Below are 19,607 nucleotides of genomic sequence, written 5' to 3' on the forward strand. Positions count from 1 at the left end.
CCTTGGTCATTTCTTGGCCTGGGATAGAAGTGGTTAATAAGTTTGCATATGCATCTCTCTCAATGCACATGCATTCCTGTGTTTCTTTTGGCAAATGGGTCCTAGGCCCAGGAGAAATGTCTGCCATGTAGCTAATTCTTCTGTTCCCACTTGAAGCCAAGTCTTACATGGCACAGATCTGATGTCATAGTTAATGAAAGAGAAAATACTTTGTATGGTTGAGAAAATTCCTCAGCGGGCGAAGTGCTCATTGTGCAAGTGTGAGGACCAGAATTAGGATACCTGGAGCCCATGTAAAATCTGGCTGGGTATGGCAACCTGACCACAATCCCAGTACACAAGAGGCAAAGACAAGTAATTCCCAGAGCAACCTGGCTATCCAGATCAGGGAGTTCTATAATCAATGGGAGATCCTGCCTCAATAAAGTAAGGTGACTATAGACTGAGAACACTCAATGTCAGCTTCAGGTCTCCAGATTCATGTGCTCACAAATGTGCACCCAAACACATGCAAGATCCACACAATATACATACACCACACACATATGCATACATGCAAATATAATAAGTATTTTGAGTCAGTGGCAATTAATGAGAAATAATTTAGTCTGTCCTAAGCATGTGTAGAGCTGAAACCAAGGTGAACACATTTACTTTGCTAATTAACCATCAGGAACCTGTTGGTCCCTGCTAAGTCTTACATCTTTTCTATATAGCCAAATGTCAGTCACTACTTGCTCTTAAATGAAAGCTCATCGGCTGCTTCTCAGCCAGGAAGGCTGAGCCAGCGGGATCCCAGGGTCCACGATTGCCAGAATTCTAGAGTAATGTTCAAATCTCATGGGCACAGAGCCCATGACAGAAGAGGGAAATCTGGGGGTTGCCAGTGCCAGGGCCCAGCAGTCCCCAAGCAGTATATGAACTTAGATGAAACACAAGCTTGCCCACTGTTGCAGACCTCTGCTCTGACTCTTTGCTCTTCCTGGGGTGCTATGATTCTACAAGACAAGACAAGGCTCAGCAGGTCAGGTTTAAAATCACCCTCTTGGAGAAGTTAAACTGATTTTAATGTCACAATAAAATAACAAGAGGCTCAGAGTTACCTTGTGGGAAGGTCTCCCTCCACAGTCTGAGGTCCATGCTAGGGATTTCCTCACAGGATTCAAAGTCCTGGGGGAACTTTCCAATACGGAAGGCATCCACAGGTACTCTGGTGAGGCCGGTGTTGTCACAGATGACCCGAGGTAGTGAATGCTTTTCCAGTTCCTGCCTCTGAGCGTCTGTGAAGACATGGCTGTTCTCCCACCAAAACCTACACAGCAAAGGGCACATGAGTGGGCTGGGATGCTTTGCTATTTCTGTTTTCTAATGCACCCAATGCCCCTATGGAGAATCTTGTTGTAGGGTAGCCATAGCACACAGGGCCCATGAGAATCAGTCATTGTGGACATGGAGGAGAAAAGCCGGGTGTGAGCCTGCCTGGGGGATGGGCTACAAGCTGACCAACTTGTAGTGGAGTCTGTATGGGTGCAGCCCTGCCACAGAAACAAATGCAGCAACACCGAAGTCAGTCACAGGAAGAGGTCCTACTCAGTCCAAGGTCCAAGTTCTGTTCTTGTCCCCACCCCCGGGCCAGGGTCATCAGAAAGAAAGAAAATGTTAGTTTTCAGAATGTGAATATCAGAGACAAAGCTCCAATTTTCCACAGCCCTTTACCATATAAATCATGTCTTGATTCCTACTTGGGAACACATTCTCTTAGGATGGGAGGAGCAGAAACCAGTAAAAGGACCCTGGATGTATTGAACAGCAAGAGAAGTCTCCTCTATATCAGTTGGTTGACTGGAGTTTTGCTTTTTGGAGACATCCGGTCAAAAACACTAGGGTGAAAAATCCCAGCATCACTCCAGCATCTGCTAGAGGCTCTTGGACTTTGACATTGAACATGATCCAAAAGTCATGTCATACTCAAGTGAGTTTAGGAAATGAGCTGCCTACCAAGCTTGTGTCTTCTCGTGTCCTAATTACATCAAGCCATATCATTTTTCTAGAGACTCAGTTTCAAGGGAGATAAAAACTTCCAGGATGTTCCCAGGAATCTCAGGTATGGGAAATGCTGTACCCCTGAAAATGATGGCAGCATTTCTAGCAAAGGTAACAAAAGAGTACAGAGGCTGTGGCTAAAGTCCGAGGTATGCCTGAAAGCATTTGGATGGGGAGAGAGGGATGGGTGGAGGCAGGCAGGAAGAAAAGACAATCGACAATGTGGGGACTGTTAAAAAATACCAGAAAGAGGGCTGGAGAGATGGCTCAGCGGTTAAGGGCACTGACTGCTCTTCCAGAGGTCCTGAGTTCAAATCCCAGCAACCACACGGTGGCTCACAACCATTTGTAATGGGATCTGATGCCCTCTTCTGGTGTGTCTGAGACAGTTACAGTGTACTCATGTACATTAAATAAATAGATAAATAAATGAATGAAAACAGTTTGCGTACTTAAAATAACAGAAAGAAATGCTTCCTTGTTTTTAAATGTATGGTTCCTTCATTGTAATGGGCCATGCTTTCCATTCTGCTGATCACTACTTGGGGTACCATGAGGTACACAGATAACTCTGCTTTCCCAGCCTCCTCTGGGTGTGTGAAGTTAAAAAATTTAGGCTGAAATGGAGGCAGGAAGAAGGAGCAAATGCAACTGTGAGGGAACTGTGAGGAGCTGGAGGCAGAGGCATGGTGGGGAGGCAGGACTGAGTCTGTCCTGCTGGAGCCTGCTCCTGGGCAGTAGCGGGGTCCACATCGGCATCAAGGCAGGTCCATCTCCTCAGTGCCCATGGTGTCAGTGAAAGGCCAAAGCTGGAAGCTGGAGTTGTCTCAGTTGAGTTTTGTTGCATACCTTTTCATCCACATGACTAGAAATACCAGAAAACAGTAGTCATGTTTTTAAGTGAACAGAATATTCTATAGGCCTTGTGGTCCTTTTGTGCGGTGACAACAGCGTTTTATTATCAAGGATGCTACATTTGAGAGAAAACCTGTCCAGTGTCACTTAAGCAATTGAGCCCAGACCTTGCAGCTCCATACAAACCTAATACGCCCAGAGTGCATACCACATGTACTTTGCCACGTGTACTGACCTGTCCCCATCCCTCAGAGCCTTCATCTGCTTCCCAATGATACATGCAAACAGAGGACCGGTGCGGGCTCCCGGTAAGAACTTTTCAGCCAGGCCTCCCAACCAGACATCAATGTTGTCAGCATGCTTGTATAACTCCATTATCTTGTTGACCATGCTTCTGTTGGCAATGGCCTTGTTCAGCTCAGCTGGTGTCTCCAGGCGTGACAAGCCACAGAACTCTCTCCACTCATTGTAGCCTGTACCATAAAGAGAGGATAGGTCCGTCTTCACGGGGATTTAAGTTTCACCAGTCTACCCATGGGTTCTGTTGATGCCCGGAAGCCAGAGTTGCAGAGTCACAGCCCTGCCTGCCAGTCCCTGCTGCAGAGTGACACTGCTATTGTAGCATGACATTCAGCCCTATCGATTTCAACAGGACAGACCAAGTAGCATAGACTTGAAGCTCTTATAAAGAGTGTATTTTGGGGTGAATTGGAATTAGAAAAGGTGCCAAGTTAAAACACTTAGTGGACTTATACTGTGTCAGTAAGGATCAGTCTTTCCTTACAGAACCATGGTGGCAGATTACACCTTTTACAGAGCTGTGGATGCGCCAGAAGGACACTGGGAGCTCATGGAGAATGAGAGCACACTAGCATATTCTCTCTCTCTCTCTCTCTCTCTCTCTCTCTCTCTCTCTCTCTCACACACACACACACACACACACACACACACACACACACATACTCACACACATATACAAACACAAACAGACAGTTTTACACATATATTCATAAACACAGACAGTCTTAGACACCAACTTATACACTCTCTTAGACACACTCACTAACAGACATACTCCTATACACATTTACTCACATAATTTCTTATACACACTCACACACAGATATACCCTCTCTTATAAACACAGTCACTCATACACACACACACTCTCTCTCTTACACAGATACACTCACAGACACACACTTTCTCTTACATACACAGATGCATGCTCTCTTATACAATGTACTCACACAAGACACACACTCTCTTATACACTCACTCACAGATACATACTCTATTGTATACAACACCACACATTCACTCTCTTACACACACTCACAAACAAATACTCTCTTACACAGACACTCTCTCTTAAATACACGACAGACACACTCTTATACACACACACTCTTATACATACACACGCACCCAGAATACACATATGTGCGTGCCTATCTTTCCTCGTCTGACTGTCTCTAATACTGCAGATTCTCTATCTGCTTGAGGGTGATTTCATCATTGCTGGCCTCATGGTCCCAGCATCTCTCAGTCCTCATTGACCCTACATGTAGTGCTCTGGCTTTGCTGGGCTGCTTTCTCCTCTGGACACATGATATGATCTTCAGTATCCTCCTTATAGGCTGCCTTTGGCCTCATCCTCCTCATCTGGACTTCTTCCAGAAGTCTCTGTTTCTCCTGACATTAATGGGAAATGCCAGTCACAATCTGCTGGGGGACTCCACATTGAGGCACTCGGCAGGCAGCACAGTTCCTTGTCATTCCCTTTGCCTGTTTATTCTGACATCAGTATTCCATCCAAGTCTGCCTTGTGTTGTTCCCACTGCCTTCTGCATCTATATCCTCAGCAAATATTGTATAAACACCCATAGAGAAATTCATTGAAGCCCAGGCCAAGTCTTTATAGGGGTGATGATGGCATTAACGGGATAAAAAAGTTGGGGACTCATGGTGAAGCCCAGATAACATAGAATCTGAAGGAATGATCATGCATCTTCTGGATAGTCTGAGAAGGGATGGTATTACTGGGAGCTTGATGATGGCAGTCCCCCCATTCTGACTCAGGAGAAGCTGGGGTCTGTTTAGTGTAGCTGTGTGTTTGATGTGTGTGTTTATGTGTATGTGTGTGCATGAGTGTTTGTGTGTGCATGAGTGTGTATGTGTGTGAGAATGTGTGTGCATGTGTAAGTGTGTGTATATGTGAGTGTGTGCATATGTATGTGAGTGTGTATATATGTGTGTGTTGTGTGTATATGTGTGTTGTGTGTATGTGTGAGTGTGTGTGAGTGTATGTGTGTATGCGTGTATGTGAGTGTGTGTATGTGTGTGAGTGTGTGCATATGTGTGTATGTGTGTATGCGTGTATGTGAGTGTATGTGTGTGAGTGTGTGCATATGTGTGTGCATATGTGTATGTGCGTGTAGTGTGCATATGTATGTGTGTTGTGTGTGTGTGTGAGTGTGTGTGTGTATGAGGGTGTGTGGGTGTGTGTGGATGTGTGAGTGTGTGCATATGTGTGTGTTGTGTGTGTATGTGTATGTGTATGAGTGTGTGTCTATATGTGAGTATGTGCATATGTGTGTGTTGTATGTGTATGTGTGTGTATGAGTGTGTATGTATGTATATATGTGTGTGTTGGTATTTGATGCAGCCATGCATCATACCACATTTTCAGAGCCATGGCTCTTGAGCTGCCTGGTCAACAAGTCTGCTCAGCCTCAACTCTGAGTCTGCTGTGCACAGCTGGACCTGGTAAGTTGTAGCTTATTGGGAAGTCCCCTCTTTGTTCTCTAATTCCAGTTGGGTCACCTCAGTCATGTCTCTCAGGAGCCATCTAGCAAGATGACAGCTTTCTTTTTCCTGTCTCCTGAGTCCTGACAAGTCCCATAGCATTTTGACTCCATTACAGACTGCTTTAGGCCAGACCCTCACAGATCCTGTAATTTCATGGCAAGCAAAATAAAATCAGTGAATTTGATTTATGTGAAAACATTTATTCCCACTGCTTGCTGCAGAGGTTAGGGAATAGAGGAGTTACTTCATTAAATATCCACTTGAAGGATCATTTACTCTCAGGATAATTGAAGCACAAAGAGTGAGCGAATCCCACTTGAATATTGGGAGAGAGGTTTCTCAGGGGCCATAAGCAGCAGGAATGTGCTTCAATCGCTCTGAGAAAGCTGGTGCACCTGGAGCTCAGGGTGAAACACAGAAGGCATGTGGCCTTCCACACATGCAGAAGGGACCCTTTCTATAACTTCCCAGTATACACATGCTCTCCAAATACAAGTTGCTACAGTCCCTTTGAAGGCTGCAGTGAGGGAAAAATGACACAGAAGGGCAACACCAACTGCATCGCACTCTGCAGTCAGAGCTTCAGAAGAGCAGCCAGGGTCAGAGCACCCTCATCTAGGGCCTTTTCTCAGTCACATTCATAGGGCAGAGGACAATGGCCACTGGCCCGGTGAGTAGGCCTCTGGGTTAGGCAAGGTATCGGTGTGGTAGTTCCAGGGGGACCCTGGTGCTCCACAGACTTTTGTGGCACTGACTCCATGGAGCTCTGGGAGAGACTCTGTAGTTCTGTAGTAGATGCCTCTTATAGACTGGGACTTGTCCCCAGAGAATACAAAGAAACACATCAGAAAAGGCAACTCAAACACATATCCCAGATAGAGACACAGACTATTCTGTGGAGTTTTTGGAAAGTCAGTCTACACCCAAATATGCAGTTAGTTACAGACGTGGTACATAACCTATAATCCCAGTTACATGGGAAGATGGCACAGAAGGATCATGAGTTGGAAGCTAGCCTGAGCTACATAGTAACACCTTATCTCAAAACACAAACACCAACCAATCAAAACAAACAAAACCCACGAATCTATTCCTTTGAAGCTGTCAGTGCAATAGACTTGTAGATCCATTTCACTCTATACCAGGTGCTGACTCAGCTAACTCTTCCTTCAGCACGCACTGAGGCACACCATCTAGAGACTGGACAAACCTGGTAAGCCGTGGTCCCGGCCCCTCTGCAAGTTCAGTGATGCCAGATCCAAGGTGCCCACATTAGACAACACAAAGAGCCTCTCGGTCAGTTCCTCATTCATCAGTTGCTCCTGTACTTGCAGCTTGGCTGGTCTTGCCAGGAGGCCTCTTACTATTGGATCCAAACCACCTGAAAGACATCACATACAAATCAGAGAGGTCCCTAGGTCCCTGCTGAGTTCTGAGGACACAGAATAGATTTTCAGTTGTAAGGCATGTTTACTTTTAAATGTCTGTTTACCTTCACCAAATTACCTTACACAATCCCAAGATTTCCAGGTTCCTCAGGACATGGCCATTATTAGCAACCATGTGCCTAGGATGTACCTTCAGCACCTCAGGGACTAGACATAGTCTAGTCATATTACTCAGATTTATTATTATTTATTTTTCAGCAGCAGAATGTTTAGAGCCAAAGGAAATATTCATTGGCCTCCACTGCCTGGAGCAGAAAGATGTGGCCTGGTCTGGCACAAACTCTCAGTTTCTCAAGAACCTTGCTCTATAACCCACTAAAATCTGGGCCATCCTCACAGAAGGCCTCAAAGGAAGTAAAGCAGCATCCATTTCAGAGGTCTTACCCTCCTTAGCTGCATGAATCCAGAATTACATGCAATAACATCTACTGAGTGATCAGTTGCCTTGGGTTACCTTTCCCTCCCTTACCCCCACAAAATGGCAGGTGCATAATACAGTTTGAACTGTGTAGAGTGACTTGGAAAGACCCCAAACCTATCTCCTTATGCTCTGAATGAAAGCAATGTGGTTATCAGTGGTGAGGGAGATGACGTCAGCTGCCATCATCGCTACCCTCAAACCTGTCCCTGTGCCTACCTTTGACACAGGTTAGAAATTACCAGAGGGACAGGAAGAACATGGGGGAAGGGAATGAAGACTATGGGGAAGCATGGAAACAACCCTCTAGAGTAGAACCAGAGAGCTGCAGGGTTTTGTTGTTGTTGTTGGTTGGTTTTGTTTTCAAATTCCAGCGTCCCAAAGCTCACAGTGCTGGTCTCACCAGAGAGACCAGGCATAGTGCTTAAGGATTAAGAAATGATAGCACCATCTATGAGACATGAGCACCAGAACACTTTTACTTCTCTGTCTCAAAACACAAAGAGAGTGTACTCTACCTGGATCATCTAGCCTGAGCTCTGAGGAGCTCCAGATGTAAATCAAGGCATTTGTCATGAACATGTCACCTTTTAAAAAACTTTGAACACTGGACTAGGCTTGGGGGGCAGGGGTGGGGTGTGGCTCAGCCAGTAAAGCATGATGCATGGCAAGCACAAGAACCCAAGTTTGTTCCTCAGAACCCAGGAGAATAAATATAGGGTGTGGTGGTTGCATGCTCTTAATTCTGCTGTTGGGGAGGCAAAGACAGGGATTCCTGTGGCTTGTTTTGTGGCCAGTCTAAATTAATTGGGGAACTGGGTCAATTCAAGACCCTTTCTCAAAGGAAGTAAATTGCTTTCCTAAGGATGACATTGGAGGTTGTCCTTTAGCCTCTATTTATATACACACACATCTAAACACATAGAGCACACACATACATGCATATGAAAAAAGGCATTGAATGCAATTATTCCCTGTAAATACTGATAAATCAGATAGCATATTCATGGGATATGAAGGCTCATGTTGGGTACCCTGACTTGTACTTAGCTGGAGATAATTTAGGAGTGGGCATACCTTCCTGGATAAGCCTCCAGGGCCTGAAGAAGACGTCGTGCAGCTGCAGCCTGGGGAGCTCTGTGTGGTCCTGGAAGTCCGTGTTTAGTCGTCTCACCAGTGGATGGACTGTGGCATGGCCAAAGCGGAAGGCAGCAGTAGAGAAGACGTTGGACACAGTAGGGTTCACCGTGGGGTTATAGCCTTCATAGGGGCCCACATACTGCCTGAAGGCATCGGGACCCAGGATCTTGGGGATATAATCCCTCATGGTGATGATCTATAGAGGAGGAGAGAGATGTTCTCTGAGCAGGGTAGGTGTTCAACACAGCCCAGGTATACCTGTAGGCCAATAGAAGGTTAAAGATTAAGCATTAGGGAAGAATTCTGCCTGGGCATCTTTATGACAAATCATCATAAGATTCATGAGGCTCCCTGAGGAGGGCACAGCTCACAGATACAGGCAGAGGTGTGGGAAAGGACATACCCATCAGGCAAGAGTACAACTCACAGGAATGTAGAAAACAATAAAAAATAAAGAGATACTAGACTGAGGAGGATGACACAGAAGTCTATGCCTGGTCCTTAGGTGCCCAAGACCACAGTAGGTCCCTTGCTCCAGGCTACCCCTTGCAACTATGTATTGGAGAACAACATTCGCTTCCTATTTTGCTAGGCAAAATGCCAAGTGCCCAGCACAGAGCCTGTTCTAACCTGACAAGGGGAAGAGGGTTAGTATAAAGTGAGTCAGTCCTCCATCACAAATCCAGGGGGACTGAAGTCAGTACTGCACTGTTTTCTAGTGTGATTTTTCTTATACAACTGATCAAAGATCAATAGGAATTGCCATTTAAGATCCTTTGGCCTTTAAAAGTAAAGATCTAGAACTGATTTTTAGCTTAATGTGACAGAATTATGAGGAACTTCAAGATTACCAAAACACAAAGAAACCAGAATCCATCTACATACCCACCTCACAGGGCTGCTACTAAGAATATTATGAGCTACATACAATGTTTGGCTCTGTAAGTTTCAAGTACCAGGCAGCAGCTACTGAAAGGGTATTGATGGGTACAGTGGTGGGTGCAGGAGGTCTGTGGCTTTATGGTTACTATAGATGACCCAGTGCTTGGACAACAAAGCCACGAGGAGCCTCCTGGTAATAGGAGTGCTTTGTACATATAAACTTGTGCTTTGGAAGTTCCCACTTGAGTATTCCGAAGGTGATCCTGCCAGAAACTAAGAAAGCCCATGGTGGTCCCACTGGAAGCTACTGGTAAGCCTGGGGTGACCCAACCTAATACATCCACACATGACTCCTTAACCAGAGCTGACAGACACACGATGCACACTGCTGTGGACGCACGGGTCCTGGAGTGTTTAACTACTTCGGCAGGGTTGATAAACATGTTCCAACCCCGATGCTGCCTGTCTTCATGTCCTCTGGATGCTCATATTCTCCTTACTACCAGCGACACAAAGACTAATGCCCCTAGGGTGCTCACACCCGCCTTGTGGACACATCTTAGAAACATCCACTTCTTCCTGTCTGTAATACCCCTGCACGGAGGCACATACCTGGTGCAATGCCCCTACCACCTTGCGTGCCTCCTGGTAGGCAGTGTTGGCGCTCCAATGTGTGTTGATGGCTTTGAAAGCTGTAGCCAGGCGGTTGTGCTCGCGCAGCCACAAGGTGTGCACTGCTGCCAGGGCGGGGACCTCGCTGGCGCGGCCATCACCAGCCAGGAAGCAGGGCGTGCGGTTGGCGTGTGGAGCACCAGGCTCTGGAGCACAGGCGGCTGATGCGAAGGGCAGGTAGGCACGGCCAGAGTCTAGGTGGAGGGTGTTGACACGCAGCAGCCCTGCAGAGCTGCTCCAGTTGCGCAACTGCTTCTCAACACCTGGGGAGCTGCCATACACCGTGGAAGCATCAAGGAAGGAGGTCAAGCCATTCATCTGCTGCCTCGGATTGGCTGCAGACAGGTTGCCAAAGAGTGCTCCTTGGTCCCCAGTGCCACAGGCGGCTGAGGAGCGGTAGAAAGGTAGGCATGCAGTGGTCCGTGAGGAGTTTGAGGGAAGCTGTGGCAAAGGGGAGACTGGATGTCACTTCCGGCTCTTGGGTCCATTTAGAATCTTAAATCATAAAATAAATTTGCGTTGATTAGATGATGGGCAAGGGGTAATACTTATTGCTGAGTGACAATCCCTGGTTCAGAGCATGCACACGACGTGGTCTGGGAGTTATGGGATAAGTTGCACGCATAAAATGGTATTGTAAACAGGAGTGCATTGAATGTCCAAGAAGCCTGTATATGTAGGAAGCTCCTGGGGACAGGGCGTGGGAAGGAGACTTTGCAGTTTATTTCAAGCTCTTCTGTTTAACACTTTAAAAAGTCACATGCCATTTCATAATCAATGAAGAGTTGAGGGAAATTACCTGTATGGGGAAGCAGGGGTTTTGGTTCTCACAGGTCAACTGGCAGTCGACACCTCCCCAGAAGGCTGCTGTGCTGGTGCTCTGTGGTGTGAGAGCAATGTCATGATCGATGTACTGTCCCCACACCGGCAGAAAATCAGAGTACTGGTCATCTTCAGTCACAGCCTCATTTGAAACTTGAATGAGGTGTCTTGTCACCTCCCGTACCTGGGTAAAGAGGACAGCTTGTAATGGTGAAGTTAGACAGCACTGTGGACAATAATGGAGACCTTGGGGTATTAAAATCATGGTGAGACTCTTGTCCACAGCTCTGGAGAGCCCTGGAAAGACCTGTTGCAGTGGACATAAGAGGAAGAACCAAGATGGAAGGCAGACACATTTGGGCGTGGCTGCAGAGACGATTCTAGGTTTCTAAGTATATCCAGTCTGGTCACATGGGTCTTCAATTTTTGAGAGCCTTCTTGACCATTGTTATAGAGAGTTGTGATTTGAGGTGGAAAACATGGACAGATTCCACACTGTAGACTTTGGTGGATGAGCCATAGAGGAGGCCATAGTGTAGCCTTTAGAAGTTAGAAAAGATGAGGCTTAAGAGACAGTCAGTGGTAAAAGTATCTGCCTTGCATTGCATGAGCAAAGCACTGGGCTTGAAACTCAGCATCCCAACCATAAACACATATGTGAAAGTCAAGGAGAGGGAATCCCTAAAACCTCGAAAAGGACACAATCCCGAGACACCTTGAATTTAGATATTTTAGACTTTTGGCCTACAGAACTGAAGGGTTAAAATTTTATTATGGCCAACTAAAACTTGTATTAACGTTAGAATAAAATCAAGAAATGAAAAAAATAAGAAAAGATACCTGAAAAACTGCCTAGGTACAGGGGTAAATCTCCATTGGAGAGTTTTATGATGGTGGAGGTGTCAGTCTATAGCTGACTGGGTCAGCTCCTCACTTCTGGTACTGGTTTTATCTGGGCTGAGCTGAGTACCTGCTACCTATCATACATCTTGAAAATTCTATTGTGGAATATGGCTTAGAAACAAACATTGAGTTATGCAGTGATGTGGAGTCAAACTTGGGCCAAAATGGACGATGTTTTGATAATGTAGATCAATGGACCCATGGAAAATGTTGGGCAAAAGGACAAGTAGGAAATGAATGCTTTTGTGTACCCCCTCTCCACCACACACAAATATGCCTCTGGTAGCAAAACAGTAGCCAGTATCTGCAGATAAACAGTTTGTATGAATGAATTCATTAGTGAATGCATGTTATTGCTGAACCCTGTCTCCCACCTGATGAATAGAAAAATTTATTTAAGAATATTAAAGTCCTTATGAAGAGGAAAGGTGTAAAATTAGATGACAGTGACTTTAAATCTCAGTTGTTCTCTCCACTAGCTGAGTGTAGCTAAACTTCAGAGCCTCCTCTATAGGTGTTACACCTCAGGGCTCCAACTTTTAGGGAGTTTGGGAACACAAGGGGATGTTTCCACAGTAGATCATCCAGCAGTTGCCCATTGCCCTCCAAGGCTATGGGGAGTATGCTGGTATTATGGGAAACCTGTTCCTGTCTTGTTAAAGTAGGTTCTAAATGAGTACCAACCGGGGGCAGTGGGAAGCCATGGTATAAGAAATTAGGGTTCCAGCCTCTGGGCTGACTGAAACCATCTTCGTAGACAGGAGGCAGCCATCTTGCTAGGGCTGTGTTGGAGGCTCCCCATCTGGGGTGATCTCTGTGGAAACAAATGAAGGGATGTGTTTGAGATGGAATTGAATAAAGAAATGTTGAGGTCTCAATTCATTATAAGTCACTCAGTATGATACACTGGGGGCATCTCTAAGTCTCTAGGTAGGCCTTAGAAGCTGGTCTTCCTGATGGATTTCTCTGGGGTATGTGGAAGAAACTGACTTCTAGAACCTTAGTCTGTAACCTTCCTGAGGGGGAATCCTACCTCAAGGAGCTCTGCCTGCTGATAACTACTTCATACTGCTCCTTCCCAGGAGACTTCCTAAGACCTCTCTCCAAAGTAAGGCACTCATCCTTCTAGCATGTACTATAGCAGTCCTACTCATAGGACAGATATTTGGGGCATTCAAAGGGACTATTCAAAATATTGTAATATTTAAACACCTTTAATAAAGACACATCCAGGGCCCTTGTGCTTATCATAATGATGATATTTCTACTAGAAATAAGGTACCTAGGAAACTACCAGAAGTGAGAGAACTGCAGATGGGAGGCATGTGTATTTGAATTAAAAATAATAGGCCTTTTTCTGAGTTAATTGCTTTGAATGAAAAATGAACCCTATCACCAAGGCTAAAGAAAAGGGATGTTTTCTACACTCAAACTGATCTGTGATTTTATTCTTTGGTCAAAGTATAACTTGGCAAAAATGTGTTTAAGGTCCATGTTAAGGCAAATGTGAGTTGATCAGTCTTTACTGATTTCCCAAGCTACTTCTAAGTAGGTCAGGAGCAGCGCCTCTAATCCAAAGGGGAAAGAAAGGGTATATTTAAATATTATTTGACACACATTTTTCTCCAGGAGCTGAGAAATTGAAATATTAATGATTGGCTACTAAGCTCAATCCAAAGCAGATGCTTTTCAAGTCTTGTTTAAGTAGATCAACCACCTGGATTTTGTTGTTTCATGATAGGCCAGTACGTGTTTGGCTTTGAGATGGCCTCATGTAGCCCAGACTGGCTTTGAATTGACTATGAGTGACCTTGGATTTCTGATCCTTCTGCCTCTCCCTCTCCAGTAGTAGGATTGCAAGCACATGTTAACCATGTTCATGTACAATGTATGTGGTCTTGACACGAAGCAGTGTATGTGGTCTTGACACTTGAAGCCAGGGCTGTGTGCAAGAACTCTACAAACTGTGCTGTTTCCTTGGCCCCAGGAAGCGATTTTAATGAAAGTTCATTTGTATGTTCACTTTCTTGTATATCTGAGGAAGAATTTTGAAACCCAGATTCAATTTTCATAATAAACTTCTGTTGGTGACAAGTTCACAGGTACAAGATTCCTCAGATCCCTTTACTGAAGAGGGGGAAGGTGGCCACTGTTTGCTCACCTCCTGTCACATAACAGGGAACTGTGCACAGTGACTTAATTCGAGTCCTGGAAGTTGGGGAGATAGATCAGAAAGGTACAGAAGGGCAGAGCAGAGTTTCAGAGTTAAAGATGGGTGGGTGACTACTGTTCACAGCCTGCGAGGTCACGAGGAGATGAGGGTCATGAGGAGAGGAATTTGAAGTAGAAATGCCTGAGATTTTGATGTTGAAAATTGTTGTCTGTATTCCTTCCAGGAAGCCGCTGGCTGACTACAGAGCTTCACCTCCCCTTCTGCTCCTCCAGATCCAATGCCCCAGCCTGATCCCCAGTTCTATGCCTGCTGTAGTCTCCCTTTCCTCTCTGACCCCATCCCCAACAGATCAGGACCAACTTCTCCTTCAACCTCCCTTTTCCCCATATCATCCCAGCATCCAGGCCTCTAAGGCTAGCAAGCACTCTTTGGGAACACAGCAGCTGAGCAGGTCAGGGAAACAGGTAAGGCAACTTGAAGACCTTCTCCACCCCCTCCTTCCCTTGAAACTCCATCCCCCACTTTTACTCAGAACTCCTGCTCCTGCTCACATCCCTTGTGGACCCCACAGAACATTCCCTCACAATTTCCCTCTCTCACCCACTGCTTTATCTCAGTCCCCCCCCGAAACTCCTGCAGGCTCTCCCTGCTAACCCACTAGGGAAACAGGTAGATTGACTGCAGATCCATCCTCTTTCTTTCCATTCCTGCCAATCCAGGACTCCAAGTTCACCCTCAGTTCTATACCAAATTTTCTGAAGTGATCTCTCTTCACTCTCTACCTCTCTCCTAAGGAGGCTTACTAAGCAGATCCTGGCAGGACACTTTGCTTTCCTCCCTACTGTGAACTCCTTAGCACCCCTAGCCTATTCCCCATGACTAAATGTCAATTCCTATTACTTAAAAATACATTTTACCTGGAACCTCCCTCCTATGGGCACACCTATCATGTATACATAAAATTTCCTAGCAGACCATGCACAGTCAATACACTTTCCTAAAATTCAAAATGAAAACAGAAACCAAGGAACAAAACACCCACCCAACAAAGCCAAGACCAGGTATTAGTACCTAGAACTATAATTTTGCCAACCCGATGCCTAGACACCAGTGTAAAAACACAATCAGTAACAGCAGGACAGAAAGTCTCTACTAGAACTCAGCAGCCCTACCACAGCAGGCCCTAAATATTCTAACATAGCTGAGACACAGGGAAAATATAAAAGAAAAAAGTTAAAACCATCTTGAAAAATCCTGAATAAAATAGATAGAGGTTCCTAAAAGTGGAAATAAGGAAATCCCTTATAGAAATCCAGGAAATACAACAGTGGGGGGAAATAAGTGAAATTGTTCAAGTCCTGCAAAAGGAAATACAATCAATAACAAAACAAAACAACCATGAAAGTTCTCCACATTGAGAAAATTTTGGAAATAAAAAAATTGAGTAATTTGGACAGGAACTGCCGAGGCAAGCTTTACCAATAGAGTACGAGAGGTGGGAGCGAGAATCTCAGGCATTGAAAATCTATAGAAGAAATGGACCTATCAATCAAAGGAAATGTTAAAGCTAAAAAATTCCTAGCACAAAACATCCAGGAAACCTGGGACATCGTGAAAAGACCAAATAATAGGAAGAAAACAAAGAAAAGAAAGCCAGGTCAAAGGTTCAGAAAATATTTTTAACAAAATCATTGAAGAAAAATTTCCTAACCTAAAGGAGAAAGTATAAGAAGCACACAGAAAACCAAATAAATCGGACTGAAAAAGAAAGTTCCCTTGGCACTTAATAATCAGAGCACTAAACATGCAGAACAAAGAAAGAATTGTAACCTGCGAAGGAAAAAGACTAAGTAACATAAAAAGGCAGACCTGTTAGAATGATATCTGTCTTCTCAGTGGAGATTCTAAAAGACAGAAGGGCCTGCAGAGCTATGCTACAGACTCTAAGAGACCACAGATGCCAGCCCAGACTACCAACTCAACAAAACTTTCAAAAATTTCATAAATTTCAAAAAAATAAGGCATTCCATGGTAAAACCAAATCTAAGCAGCATTTATCTACAAATCCAGCCCTACAGATTGTGCTAGAAGGAAAACTCCCATGTAGGAAGGTTACCTATGACTTACTGAACCAGTACTCTCCTATTTTGAGCAGTCTGGTAAACTAAAAGTTTGCCATTTTGCTCCAGAAGTCCCTTGTCTCCACACCCTGAGCTCTGGCGTCATAGATGGGCTGTCACATTCACCTGGCATCTTCATGGACTCTGGGGGTCCAGTTGATACTCTGTGCCGCCAGCAGTTTACAAGCTGAGGCATCTCCCTAGCTCCGGTAAGTGATTTTTAAGATCTCTCAGAGTATTTCATACTGTTTTTTTCCCTTATCCTCACTCTAGTGGATAGACTTTTTTACCCTTCCCTGTCTGAGATGCTCTGCAGAAAGAAGGGTGAGTGGTTAAGCATTACAAAGAACTGCTTGAAATATCCCTGGAGGGGAAAGGTTTCATTGTTCATGTGTCTGTTGCTTCACCTAAGAACATTCCAGGGGTTCTAGTTAGTAACAGGCCAATGCTCCAAGAAGACTTGATGACTTTTGTATGTCTGGAGAGACAGTAAGTGGAAAACAATTCTACTATTAATATGCTCCGTTGACATCTAGCCCACCAATCGGCTTAATTTGGAGTAGTGCTTTTAATTAGCAACACGAAGCCAGCCAGCCTTCTGCACAGATTTGTTACCGTCAGCTGTTTTCTTACTGTAGCTCCATAAAGTTCAGCTCTCACGGAGGCCTTATTTCACCCAAACTAACAATGCTTACACAACTTTGCTGTGAGTGCTTTCGTTTTTCCACCCTTTGGCTTTTCTATTTCCAATATCTACTAGGAAGTCTTAGGTGCTCAAGAACACTGCTGTGAACACCCAATGTACCACTGAACCTGTACAGTTAGGGTTGGCTGCTTAACAGGACTACAGATGGACATTACTGAATGTCTCTTGTTGGCTCTGGACCACATAAACACCCATGAGCATGTGCTGAAAGACCATCCTTAGTGGAATCTCGGCATCATGCTCATTTATCTTCAGCTCTTCATTAGGTTTGGATAAATGGTGGCCATTCGAACATGCTGGCACAGCATGAGTAGAAACAGTTCTGAGAGTGCTTTTCAGGGAAGTGCCTGTTCTTCCGTCAGAGCTCTAGTGACCTGACCAGGACTTAGGAACAGGTACTCAGTACTGTATTTACCTCAGTGTTCCACATTCTAACAAGGAAGAAGTCCTTCTATCTCCAGCTTAAAAGGGATGCTACTGTGCTGGGAGATAGCCTTTGGTTTGTTTTCCGGCTCAGTAATCTAGCCCCAACACATAGGAAAAAACAATAGGATAGCCCCCTGGGTCATATACAAGATTAACTTTTCTTCTCACTTTTATAGACATGCTGCTTTCTCAGCAGTAAGGTGGAATTACATGGAATGAGGAAGGTGGCTGCCTTGCATAAGGCAGGCTCACACAGAAGAGCTCAGCACACCTCAGTAGTCATGTGGTCCTGGAGTGATCCACGGAGCTCACTATACTTCTGAAAGCTGGCCTGGAGGAATGAGGAAACTTGGTTCTTGATTTGGGGGAACTCTGGCAAGAGCTGCATCATTTACACAGCTAAACCATCTTGGAGGTGGGCTTGTCATGGTTGTGGGCAATGAAGCATGCTGGGATCTCTCAGATGGGAATGTGTTTTTCTATACCTACTGTAAATATGACCTTCTTCAAGAGGTTTAAATTTTACTCTTCTGGAGCCACTGGAGCCATGTCTGAGAGTCCTACAGGACACCAGCACCAACTTCTCCTTTTCCTTTAAGGTTAATGAGTTTGTTTGGGATGCACTGATCTCCCACACAATCCAGAGGGTTTGTTTGGATTTCTAATATCTAGTTTCTACCTTGTTAAGTGATATCTTCCATTCTGAATTTTAAAGTATGATCTGGACTCTGCATGGACTCATGTTTGTAACAACTATTGTTTGAAGCAGCCTAACTATCAATGCATCGACTTTCCCTAAAAGAGATGTGTTAATTTCTCCCAGAAAGCTTCAAAAGGTATAACAATTAGATGAATTATGTTAAAACCCAAATGATCAAAGTAGGAATTAAAGGTGAATCCTGTGAATGTGTACCCAGAAGACACACTAGGGAAAGGACTTAAGCATGTAGAAACTCAGAAATCATCAGGCTTTCCCAGAGGATCACACCTTTTGCTAGCTACTCCTTCTGGAATGGTCTTAATTGAAACTGTTAGTTATCAGTAATTAGATTATTTCACAATGTGTTTGGAAACCAAACTCAAAGTTTCATTTAACTCTCCTGGAATGATTAGAGAAACCTCTGCAACAAATTACATTCTATGTACAGATGGAGTTGGGAGTTCTGGAAACAGAAACACAACAATCAAATTTTTGTCTCAGAGTCTGTCATTTCCCCTAAGAATTATTTCTATGTTTTTAGACTCAGTTAAACAGAAATGTCCCTCAAGAGGAGGAGTGAGTACAGATTAGCCTGCAGGGAAGCTGACATGCTGGCCCTTAGAAAGGGCCATCTACAGACCATGGCACATGACTATCTTCGAGTGGGAGGCACAGTTGTGTAAGCAAAGGTTAGTCTCCCCTGAAACAAGTCTGGTGAGGGAGTAATAAGACCATGAAGGCCTTATGGCCTTCATCAGGACTCATCACAGACTTTCCACAGGCTGAAAAGTGTGCTTTAACTCTGAGATGCAGGGACACCCTGAGAATAGTCATGTCACCCTGCTTACTGTGGGAACCTTCCAGAATTGCTCTTCTTGGAAAAGCATGCTGAGTTACATTGGGATATCTTAACGCTCACATCTGGGTCCAAGAGCAAAGAAGTTAGACAAAGAAGAGTCATGTCATGGTGACAGTCATAGTAATTATCACTGGGCTCCAGAGGACACATATGACTGGTAGGGCGAGTCACAGTCTCATCTGTGTTCTTTTCCAGAGGCCTTGCACATGATCTCACAGGGTCGGGATACATGCTCTGCCTTGCCCTGTTCTCATTTTATCATGCTTATTGGAAGGGCTATACTTCCTCCTCAAGAGGCCAAGCTTTGGATCCCAGGCTGCTCTCTAAGAAGTACTACACATACCTGCACCCACCTGCAGGGGAGGGCTCTTGGTCCCACTCTTGCTGAACACTCTTTACTTCCTATAGAGCTTCACATGTCCCTTCTTTTCCATTTAATAGAAGATTGCATTTTGAGGTAGGCGGACATCTCTTCTCCTCAGAACTACTGAGTGAACCACTCCCATAGCCAGGAGCTCATGGACAATGTACAGCAGAGAAAGCCAGCCAAACAGCAGCAAGCTCTCATGAACATGAGCTGTTGTTTAACCTATTTCTGCCAGAAGGACTGGCCTCACTTCAACTATCTG

At 44.8% G+C, this 19,607-nt stretch overlaps 1 protein-coding gene across 1 annotated transcript in view; it reads right to left on the reverse strand.

Annotated features, from left to right (window-relative positions):
• Positions 1-19,607, reverse strand: part of Tpo (thyroid peroxidase) — a 69,750-nt gene that overhangs the window by 29,788 nt on the left and 20,355 nt on the right. Inside the window, 7 exon segments of the mRNA NM_019353.2 lie at positions 1,104-1,312; positions 3,134-3,371; positions 6,920-7,090; positions 8,653-8,911; positions 10,210-10,710; positions 11,069-11,275; positions 12,679-12,808. Of these exon segments, the coding sequence (NP_062226.2) occupies positions 1,104-1,312; positions 3,134-3,371; positions 6,920-7,090; positions 8,653-8,911; positions 10,210-10,710; positions 11,069-11,275; positions 12,679-12,808 (1,715 nt within the window).

Source organism: Rattus norvegicus, chromosome 6 (genome assembly GCF_021556685.1).
Source record: "Rattus norvegicus strain SHRSP/BbbUtx chromosome 6, alternate assembly SHRSP_T2T, whole genome shotgun sequence".
In the NCBI taxonomy this organism is placed as follows: Eukaryota; Metazoa; Chordata; class Mammalia; order Rodentia; family Muridae; genus Rattus; species Rattus norvegicus.